This window comes from Oncorhynchus clarkii, chromosome 7 (assembly GCF_045791955.1).
Source record: "Oncorhynchus clarkii lewisi isolate Uvic-CL-2024 chromosome 7, UVic_Ocla_1.0, whole genome shotgun sequence".
Lineage (NCBI taxonomy): Eukaryota > Metazoa > Chordata > Actinopteri > Salmoniformes > Salmonidae > Oncorhynchus > Oncorhynchus clarkii.
Window position 1 is genome coordinate 48945718 of NC_092153.1, and position 12108 is coordinate 48957825.

Below are 12108 nucleotides of genomic sequence, written 5' to 3' on the forward strand. Positions count from 1 at the left end.
AATAGTCCTCTGCAGACGAACCAAATTGTCTGGATGTTTGAGGAGACCTTTGGTCTGGTAAATGATGTGGAACACACAGACAGCTGCTTCCCTCAGGCAGTCTTATTAATGTTTTCCTCCTGCATCTGACAGATTCAAATGAATTGGACTTCCCAAAATAGGCCTCTAAAATATTAATAGTTCAGACAGAGGCTATGTGAGGTGCTAAGCTGAATCCATGGACATCTTGTGCTCCAGAAAAGTAGCTTTGAGTATGCCTATCCGGGGCCTCCCGAGTGGCGCCCGGGTTAGGTAGAGGGTTTGGCCGGCCGGGATGTCCTTGTCCCAACGCACTCTAGCGACTCCTTGTGGCGGGCCGGGCGCATTCACTCTGGCTTCGGTCGCCAGCTGTACAGTGTTTCCTCCGACACATTGGTGCGGCTGGCTTCCGGGTTAAGCGAGCAGTGTGTCAAGAAGCAGTGCGGCTTGGCAGGGTCGTGTTTCAGGGGTCGCATGGCTCTCGACCTTCGCCTCTCCCGAGTCTGTACAGGAGTTGCAGCGATGGGCCATAACTAACTACCAATTGGATAACATGAAATTGGGGAGAAAAAGGTGTGAAAAGTACCAAAAAAATAAATACAAGAGAGTATGACTATCCATCCCGTTCAATATGTCTGCCTTGACAACTCTGAAATCACAGAAGAACGAGGTTTGAAACACTGTCTCAAAGCTTCCAAACCGTTACAGAAAATGAGACAAAAGTGAATGAGATTTACTCTGCCTGCAGAATTAATTAATACAACACTTCAATAAGCCTAAATTAGTGAATTGAAATGCTTCATTACTCAACACCCAGCTAAAGCTGGTTTTCCAATTCAATTAAAGCCCAATGCTCTTACTGACTGTGTTGCTTACACACTCCCCACATCCCCACCCCACATCCCCACCTGCCTTAGAGCCTGGAGGAGACCTGGGGTACTCTTCCTTGGCAGAATTTAGGATTAAGCTAAATTAAGACAAAAAATTATAGCCAACATTTCAATTTTATTTTCTATATCAGCAGTTCTATTTTCAACACTCCCATTTGTGCATTGTTCCCTTCTGTTTGGCCCACTGAGAGCACTGCTGCTGTTTCAGAAAAGTTGCAAGTGCCCGAGGATGATACATGTCTGTGTATCTGTATGTCCATCCAGCCTCAGAGGCGATGGCCCTCAGTCTTCACCCTGCGTTAGGCACTGATGGGGAACAGGGAGCCTGTCACCGTGAACCATAAGGATGCTGCATGGTAGAGAGAGGGCCAACATCTGAGTCAGCCAGACACATTTCTCTTTCCCTAACCCATACCCTTTGGCATGGAAAAATTGCTTCGTGAGAATTGTGGGAAAATAAATGTGCAGTTTGGGATTGAACAGATAAGCACAACAATGCCAGATTGAATTGAAACTACTATCATTTATTTTCCTCTGCACCTTCATCATGAAGACAGAAAGACCGAGCTGCAGCAAATCCTCAAAGAGAGAAGCAGTACTTTAGACGTTTCACTTCCCTCCAGAAGCAAAGACGTGTCAGGCTGCCACCAGGGCTTCTTTACGCAGATGCAGGGGAGGATGTCTCACAGAAAATAATGGGCAATTTCCAATTCAGAAATTGAGTTCAAATACAATTCATCCCAACCTCACAACCAAACTGTATGTTCTTCCTGTATGTTCTTTCTGCCTTTTTAATACTTGAACCACGTGCTTAATCCCCCCTCTATGCTCTTAACCGTGACCACAGATATTCCTGAAGAGTGACCGGGTGTCCCGGATGGTCCAGAGCGGAGGCTGCTCGGCCAGTGACTCGCGGGAGGTTTTCAAGAAGCACATTGAGAAGCGGGTCCGTAGCCTGCCGGAGATCGACGGCCTAAGTAAGGAGACAGTGCTCAGCTCCTGGATGGCCAAGTTTGACACAATCTACCGCGGAGAGGATGACCCCAGGAAGCACCAGCAGCGGATGACAGCCAGTGCAGCCTCAGAGCTCATCCTCAGTAAGGACCAGCTCTATGAGATGTTCCAGTCCATCCTGGGCATCAAGAAGTTTGAGCACCAGCTCCTCTACAACGCCTGTCAGGTGAGATAAGAGCTTCATCTCATGTCCTTTACCCGACATTTGTCTTAACACTAACACTTTCACTGATGGAGATTTCCCCGTTTCACTCCTTTCTCTATGTCTGAGAGGTGACTTGAGGTGCAGTGTCAACTTTTAACACCTTTTTGAGGCTTTGATTTGAAGCTTGCTTCCTATTAAATTCCAATGGGTTGAAATGGTAAAAGTGTGCTGTGAAATCAGCCTTACATGAAAATCCATCCACCTTCCAGGGTTATTAGATGAATAGGCACCTGTCACAGAAAAGCACAGTGTTTAGTGTGGGATTGAAAACCCTTTAATCCAAGCAGGAAAGAGGACCAGAATGAATACTGCAAAAAAAATATGACCATTGTGAGATGGAGAGAGAGTGTGGGTGGTGTGAAGGGCACTATGGAGGCAGAACAATAGATGAGTGTGACTACCAAGGTACTGTGCTAACGGCAATCATATTATATCATAGAGAATGGAATGGATAGCTATTGATCATTGTTGAATGGAGAGGGTGGGCTGAGAAGTAGGCAGCCAGAATAAGAGCGATGGTGGCCTTTAAAGAGGGGGTCCACATGTCAGTCATACTGGGTTCAATGGAAGAAGGTGTAGTGAGCCCTTCAGGATGTCTTAAGTCATCATCCAGGCTTTTGTCTGTCCAGGATTAACCATTCAGTTGCCACACACACAGGACGCTGGCCAGGTAGCCTTGCAGTTAAGAGCGTTGGGCCATTAACCAAAAGGTTGCTGGTTTGAATCCCCAAGCCTACTAGGTGACACATTTGTAGATGTGTCATTGAGCAATGCACTTAACCCTAATTGCTCCTGTTAATCAAATCAATTTGTATTTGTCACATGCGCCGAATACAACAGGTGTAGACGCTACCGTGAAATGTTTACTTACAAGCCTACAATGCAGTTCAAGAAATAGAGTTAAGAAAATATTTACTAAATAAAATAAGAAGTAACACGATAATATAACAATAACGAGGCTATACAGGGGGTACAGGTATGTCAATGTAGTCAATGTGCGGGGGTACAGGTTTGTTCGAGGTCATTTGTACATGTAGGTAGGGGTAAAGTGACTATGCATAGATAATGTAAATAGTCCGGGTGGCCATTTTATTAATTGTTCAGCAGTCTTATGGCTTGGGGCCTTTTGGACCTAGACCTGGTGCTACGGTACCGCTTGCCGTGCGGTAGCAGAGAGAACAATCCATGACTTGGGTGACTGGACATTTTGGACCTTTTTCTATCACCGCCTAGTACATAAGTCATGGATGCACTGGGCCGTACGCACTACCCTCTGTAGCGCCTTACGGTCAAATGCCGAGCAGTTGCCATACCAGGCAATGATGCAACCCTTGATGGTGCAGCTGTAAAAAAATTAAAAAAATATTGCCAAATCCTTGCAGTGTCCTGAAGGGAAAAGTTGTTGCCGTGCCCTCTTCACGACTGTCTTGGTGTGTTTGGACCATGATAGTTTGTTGGTGATGTGGACACCAAGGAACTTAAAACTCTCGACCTGCTCCACTCAGCCCCGTCGATGTTAATGTCTTTTCCAACTCCTTTGTCTTGTTCACATTGAGGGAGAGGTTGTTGTCTTGGCACCACACTGCCAGGTCTCTGACCTCCTCCCTTTCTCATCGTTGTCAGTGATCAGGCCTAACACTGTTGTGTCATCAGGAAACTTAATGATGGTGTTGGAGTCGTGCTTGGCCATGCAGTCGTGGGTAAACAGGAAGTACAGGAGGGAACTAAGCACGCACCCCTTAGGTGCCGCAGTGTTGAGGATCAACGTGGCAGATGTGTTGTTGCCTACCCTTTATACCTGGGGGCGGCCTGTCAGGAAGTCCAGGGTCCAGTTGCAAAGGGGGGTGTTTAGTCCCAGGATCCTTAGCTTAGTTGAGAGATTCGTGGGGCACTATGGTGTTGAACGCTGAGCTGTAGTCAATGAACAGCATTGACAGGAGGGAACTAAGCATGCACCCCTGAGGAGCCCTGACACATCTGACGAGCGCCAGAGCCGGTGAAGTAGGATTCAATCTTAATCACCCTGGATAAGAGCGTCTGCTAAATTCAAATGTAAAAGTAAAAAATGTAGTCTTCAGGCTTAGCCATTGTATTCTCTTTTTAAGACCTAGGTATCATTGTAGTCCAGGCCAAGATTGAAATGACTTTTCTGATGTTTCTTAATTCAATAATGTGTCCCATCCACGCTCCTGGTTCCAGTTAAAAGGCAGGGCCACCCCCTGAACATTAATACTGCTAGTGACTCATCTTCTGGCAGGGACACAGGAAGTCCTGTCAGCTCTATCTGTATCTGCCTCTACCACAGAATGAGACTCGTCAAGCCTATTGCTGTGGCTTCAACTGACATGATGTTTCTTTTCATGTACATTTTCCATCTCCCCGGAAAGAGTGAAAATGAATGAGCTGTTGGATGTGCAAACAGATATCTGCACAGACTTGCTGTGTGTTACATGGAATTATGTCTGTGCCTTTGCTCTGTTTTCAAGAATATGATTTCGTTTTCCACTGCTGGGGTTTGACGACAAAATTATTGTGAATATCATCACACACACACACACACACACACACACACACACACACACACACACACACACACACACACACACACACACACACACACACACACACACACACACACACACACACACAGTTATGACACATTAAATGAGGCCAGTCCATGCCAGAGCATGCGCTGACCAGCTGGCAAGTGTCTTTACTGACATTTTCAACCTCTCCCTGACTGTCTGTAATACCTACATGTTTCAAGCAGACGACCAAGAACTCCAAGGTAACCTGCCTAAATGACTACCGCCCTGTAGCACTCACATCTGTGGCCATAAAAAGCTTTGAAATGCTGGTCATGGCTCACATCAACACCATCATCCCGCAGTGGAGGCTCCTCATAGGAGGAAGGGGAGGATCATCCACCTCAGTGAATTTTATAAAAATAAAATTGTGAAACATTAAAAGTTATCCTTTTTAGATAAAACTATAGTAAATATATTCAAATCACACTGTTTTGCAATGAAGTTCTACAGTAGCCTCAGCAGCACTCTGTAGGGTAGCAACATGGTGTAGCCGGAGGAAAGATAGCTTATGTCCTCCGCTGGGTACATTGACTTTAATACAAAACCTAGGAGGCTCATGGTTCTCACCCTTTTCCATAGACTTATACAGTAATTGTGACAACTTCCTGAGGACATCCTCCAACCTATCAGAGCTCTTGTAGCATGAACTGACATGTTGTCATCCCAATCAAAGGAGCAGAGAATGACTCTAGTACTGGAAGTATAAGCTACAGCTAGCTAGCACTGGTGAGTTATTGACTCAAAGAGAGAGAAAGGCAACACATTAATTTATTTCAAAATTAAGAAGCAAGATATAGAAAGAGTGCTATATTTCATAGTATATTTTTTAAAACTTTCACTTACTTAGCTAGCATCGAATGCTGCTAGCTATTTTAGCTTACTCAATCATCCGGCTCAAACAGAAAGGGATGCTATGTTACCTAGCTAGCTATGGCTATCCAACCCTGGAACTCTTCGAAGTCAAGGTAAGCTTTTGGTTTTCTAAATGTATTTTCACCTGGGCCCGCCGGTGTAACAGCGATTCTGCTAGCTGCTGACTATACACTGGACACTGTACTACATGATTACTAACGTGTTAGTTCTAGTAGCTATGTTGACTACGATGTGACAACAATGTAGGCTGTGTTGTAGTGGTTCGTGGTCATGACGGTTTGGCTTGGAAAGGTTTTTTCACCTGGTCACAGACAGCTGATATGTTGTGCACAAGTCCACAAGCGAAGGGAAAAGTTGAGAGGAGGAGAGCGCGTAGATAGATGAGAGAAGGAATTATATATATAACAAACTGCTTGTATGTGGCTGTTATGAAAGTGAACTGTGTGGGCATGATCAGGGGTGTATTCATTGCACTGATTCTGTTGAAAAACGTTTCTCAAACGGAAGTGGGGATAAATATACATGAATTTGTCCGATATAAACTCTTGTTGGACTGATGATTACACATTAGATCAGCTAGATGCAGGCAAGAGTGTGCAAGACGGTATTGAATGTGTCACTGTCACCTTGATTACTCAAAATTATCTCCATCTGTCAACCTACGTTGTGAACTTTCCTTCCTAGGCTAGGTTGTAGCAACCTCATGATAGGTACAGTGAAAATTTGAGTTTCATGTAGTAGCCTAAGCCTATTGCTGTTACATTGAACTGGGTGAAAGGAGTATGAATGACAGTCATCCAATATGCTGCAATAGAAATAAGGCCATGTTAATCCTCCCTCATCTGAAATGGCACCGACTGCCACTGCATCCCAGACACCCTGAACCCGCTCTAATTCACATACCGCCCCAACAGATCCACAGATGATGCAATCTCTGTTGCACTCCACACTGCCTTTTACCACCTGGCCAAAAGGAACACCTACGTGATAATGCTGTTCATTGGCTATTGCTCAGCATTTAACACCATAGTGCCCTCCTAGCTCATCACTAAGCTAAGGACCCCGGGACTAACCACCTCCCCCTGCAACTGGATCCTGGACTTCCTGACGGGCCACACCCAGGTGGTGAGGGTAGGCAACACCACATCTGCTGCGCTGACCCTCAACACAGGTGCTCCTCAGCGGTGTGTGCTTAGTCCACTACTTTACTCCCTGTTCTCCCATGACTGTGTGGCCACGCACGACTCCATTACCATCATTAAGTTTACAGATGACTCGACGCCTGATCACCGATGACGATGAGACAGCCTACAGGGAGGAGGTCAGAGACCTGGCAATGTGGTGCCAGGACAACAACCATTCCCTCAATGTTAGCAAGACAAAGGAGCTGTTCGTGGACTACTGGAAATGAAGGGTCGAGCATGTCCACATCGACAGAGATTTACTCCTAAGAATTTCTAGGGGTGTTTTGGAGAAAAATATTTATTTCATTTACTTCACATTTATTTATTTTTACAATATAAGTGGCATCCTTGGTAAAGGGCACTGTACATATCTACCTCAATTACCTCATAGCCCTGCACATCGACTCAGTTCTGGTACCCCGTGTAAATAGCCAAGTTATCATTACTCATTGCATATTTATTCCTAGTGTTATAATTGTTCTATTTTTCCTCTCTGCACTGTTAGTCTACACCTGTTGTTTACGAAGCAAGTGACAAATAAGATGTTATTTGATTTGAGTGTCAGATTGAGCGTTTGAAGAACAGAACAGCTGTAATCCGTGTCCCTACTCGGGTACCTGTCATCATGTACCTTTGTGAGTTGGAGGCTTTTGAAGGAGATTGAGATACAGATGGTTCCCGCCTATCACATTTTGTAGCAAGCTGTTGTTGTACTTATTTTTTTTATTTTACTAGGAAAGTCAGTTAAGAACAAATTCTTATTTTAATGACGGCCTTGGAACAGTGGGTTAACTGCCTGTTCAGGGGTACCTTGTCAGCTCGGGGGTTTGAACTTGCAACCTTCCAGTTACTAGTCCAACACTCTAACCACTAGGCTACCCTGCCGCCCCAAGATGATGATTGCAGTGTAAGAATGGTGCAAAGGGGGCTGATGGATTTCCAGGTGATAATGTTGATAAAGGGTGCATTTTATGTTGTTTTACCTTTGTGTGTGTGGACCTCTGCAAACTGAAGACTAAATCATGACTATGTAAACATTTCTGTGAATTTACAACCTCAGTGACTGACTAAATTAAAATGAGAGCATATTGTCTTCTGATGAATATGTTTTAGCCTGTAATGATGATTTGAGTTAAGGAATAAATAGAATTTCAGCCCTGTTTGGCAGATGCGTGACTTGACCTAGGTGTGGGTGGACAGAGTGGGTCTTCTTCCTTTTCACCAGATGGGGTTTGGAGTTATGGATGTTGTCGTGCCGACCGCCTGCCGCTGTTTTATAGTTCTAATAGTTTTTCCCGGCTGTATGTAATAAGACTTAAGATTTCCTGGGTTAACAATGTAAGAAATAATACATAAAAAAACCAAATACTGCATAGTTTCCTAAGAACGCGAATCGAGGCAACCATCTCTGTCGGCGCCATCTTCATACCATCTCTGTCGGCGCCAGCTCTCACCCCCTCCCTTCCACAAAGATGTAGTTCAGTACTTTTCCATCACACAGTTGGAAAAGGTGTCTCCATGCTCCTCCGTGCATATCACAGGACATCTTATCAGTCAGGAGAGGTCTTAAAGTTATTGGGAGTACTCATTCTCACAGTCCACTGCAGTCCACTAAATAATTACACTTCTCATACAAAGAGCTTGAACCTTACACTAATTTTGATTTCTAAGGCTATATAAAACAATATATTCATACTAAGAGGATATAATGATATAAAACAGTAAGAATATAAAACAGTAATTTGCAATCTATCAATACAAAAGCTCTGGAGAATCCAGCTCTAGTGAGGCGGATAATTTGCCTTGATCTCTGCTCCCAGAACACACTCCCACAACACAAACACACACCTTCTGGTTGCCAGTTCATCTCCCTCTTGCCATTGTCTGTTAACATTCTGGCTATTGGTCTCTCTAACTTCAAGGATACATATGCCCTATATAAACACTCTCCGTTAAGCCTGTATAATCAGTTAAAGAGATTCTCTGGTACTTTTGTATTCTTTAATAGTTCTGAAAGTAGAGCTCACAAGCCAAAAGGGGTTCTCTCTCTCAATCTGCATCTTGCTAGTTCCCCCCCAAAGGCGAGGGGCTAACATTCATTGGCTGAAACTTGAATTGCTAGGGGGCTGACCCACGTGGGGGGGAAATGTAGGGCGCTGCGCAGCTTCCTGTAAACAGTCACTTTCAAACTATGGATTTCGTGGCTAATTATGATAAGGCTGTAATTCTGATCATAGATTATGCATGTATGAACTACAGATTGACACATCCAGCCCGAAGCGGGAGGTTTCAAAAATACTTACTAGTTGCCAAAGTTCCGGAGCATGTCTTTAAGTATTAAACTACATAAAAGCGTCAATGCAAACAGTTGTATTTTTCCTCCAAAAAATTGCCTGCTTGAGCACACAGAATGTTTTAGAAGTCTGTCAGAAGTCCCTTTTATCAGTTATTTTCCAGTTCAGGTGGAACAGAAAAACAACAGCCGTCATCAATGAGTCTTTTGTTCTCTGTGTTAGATGTATAAAACCTTTTACTCTGTCAAGTCACTTACTGTACACCTCATTGAATATGGATGAGAGAGATCAAATCCAAAGAAAAGACTCCTATAGGTTTTGTATCATAAACAAGGCCATCAACACAACGATTTGAAAGCCCTCCGTTCTATGCATACATTTGCTGCTATTACAGAATGGGGAAGTAATATATCCTCAATTTTCATCAAAGACCTTGCTGCTATTGTACTGCAAACAGATGTCTGTCTGAAAGCTTTGAAGTAGATCTCAATGCTGGACTTTTGATTTGGTGTAGTCTGTATGGTGTGTTGCTATGCTCACTGTGTGTGTGTGTTTATTTGTTTATGGAACCTTTCTGCCGTCAGTCACACACACACACACACCATGCCCTTTGTCTGCTCATTTGTGCTACCATGGTGACAGTAAACATGGCTACCTTTATTTCCCCTCTCCCCCTCCTCCCCTGGCAGCCGTTGTCATCCTGTATATATTAAACCAGACAGGCCGGAAAGGTTTCCCCTAATCACATATCAGAGTTTGGCTTTGAATCTATCAATCGGATGGGAATGCAATTTATTTAAACAATTAAAAGACTGAGGAGAGGAGAGCAAATGAGAGGAGACGAGAGGAGCCTGTTTGGATAAGGTAGAGGAGATAGTATTTAGTGAATCACAAAATCCTGCAAACCCATCCTTTTAGTCCGTTACCTCTGGCCAAAATTCCCAGTAGCTGAATACCTGTGTGTTATGACATTTAATCTCATCTGTAGAGAGTTGATCTACAAAAGAGCCTGAAGCCTCATGTAAGGAAAGCACTGTAGTATCACAGTGGAAGTGTGCACGGAGTTCTCTGTACATAGGATTAAACATTGATCAGACACTTATGCACTCTGCGCTTTTGTGTGTTTGGTTTTACTATCCTTGTGGGGACCAGAATTCCTCACAAGAAAAAAGGCTATTTTAGGCTTAGGGGTTAGCATTAGAATAATGTTTAGGGTTTGGGGTTAGGGTTGAGGTTAGGTTAGGGTTAGGTTAAGGGTTAGGGAAAATAGGATTTTGAATGTGAATCAATTGTTTGGTCCCCACAATGATAGTAAAACAAAGGTGTGTGTGTATGCTTGTGTGTTTCTTTAAAAAGTGGAAAACAGAAGGGAACAAGCAGATTAGGAGGACTGTACCCTTGACAACGGTATCAGACAGTGCCACACTTGACCCTAAACTCAATCAAGCCAGTGCAACTGACCTGGGATCTAAACTCAATCAACCCTACGATCCTGATATGTGGCCAAAATATTAATTTTATGGAGCGTGGTGGTGGACAAGTGAGTTTCAGAGGGAACGTCTCCCTGACCCTTATCCTCAACCCTCCCAGCTCTGCCTCACTCTGCCTGTGTTTACGCTATAGCTGTTCACCCCCTATGAATGTTTTCATATAAGGATGAGTTATCTGCCGCCTGGAGTGCTTAATGATGGAGTGACCGGTGCCTCAGACTCAGAGGCTCCACGCTCTAGTGAGTGATTGAAAAAGATAGATAGTTCATCATGCTACTCAGTGGACAGAATACACTATCGATTGCCACTCAGCACAACAACAGCACGGCTTCTACAGTTACAACAACATGATGAAGATTGATACTACAGATCACAGACACAAGCTGACTGGCTGGCTGTGTCTGAATATCCATACTAGCGTACTACATACTTAAACTGCATACTATGTAGTCATCGTCGCATACTATTTAGCATGTACCGTTTAGTAAAAAGTATGCAGTATGCCACATAGCCCTGATAATAGCCCTGACTGGCTGAGTAGGGGAGGTGAGGCCGAGTGCGGGTGGATTTTTCCAAATTCAACAGAAATGCATCGCATTAACCAATCTGATAATAGCTCAGTTCCAATTTGATTAATTCCTCTAAACGTTGAATAGAATATGAATGGTTATAGGCAGACTATCACATTGGACCTATACCGTAGCTGTTAAGTCTACTCCCGCTTCTCCTCTCCGGTGTTCGACATCGCCGGTTTCCTAACCACCGGTCCTGGCAACCATCGTTATGCGCACCTGGCATCAAATATTACGCGGTCTACTCCTCATGATTAGGCTCACCTGGACTCCATTTCCTCTCTCATTACCTCCCCTATATCTGCCACTCCCTTAGGTCTATTCCCCAGGCAGTAATAATGTTGTTCCATGTCCATACGCTACACTTGTGACTTGCGGTGTGCTCTGGTACGTTTATTATTATACTCACTACCTGCACTTGCTTCCCGTCTCCCAGCGTCGTCGTGACAGAAGCCCATACAGCCCATCTATCCTATTTAAAAAGGACTGAAGACAGAAACAAGTTTGGTTCAGTTTCAACATATTTATTAGTGAAACCAAAGTGCTGTAACAAAAAAAAAGACTTCTGTTTTCAAAGATGTGATCATTTTAATGAGAACAAAAATGACTTAGCCTACATTTGAACACCACCGCAGAAGCTTCGCTATTCGGTATCTTCCCAATTAAGTAGCCTAGTTTTGTTGTTTGGCTACTTGAAGAGAACAAGGGTCTATCATTTGCAACCCACATTTTCCAATGCATTGTGGAAAAGTGTGCATCCAATTAGATGAAGAGCCGAAATGAGTATAACATTCTGCCGTTTAAACCACTCGATTTTCGAATACTGAGAATGCATCATGCGAGATTGCTTTGTTTCCCGTTATTTGTTGATTTCTGTAATTGATCAGCTCTTGTTAAAGCCAAAAATAGTATGACATCTGGGCATTTAAAGTAGACTCGATTTTCACATACAGCCACTGACTGACTGACAGGCAGGCACA

General features: G+C 43.8%; 1 protein-coding gene across 1 annotated transcript in view; it reads left to right on the forward strand.

The window, feature by feature from the left end:
* Positions 1 to 12108, forward strand: part of LOC139413418 (calcium-dependent secretion activator 1) — a 168469-nt gene that overhangs the window by 42692 nt on the left and 113669 nt on the right. The window contains exon 3 of the mRNA XM_071160777.1: positions 1756 to 2088. Coding sequence (XP_071016878.1) covers positions 1756 to 2088 — 333 coding nt within the window. The remainder of the gene's footprint in view (positions 1 to 1755; positions 2089 to 12108) is intronic.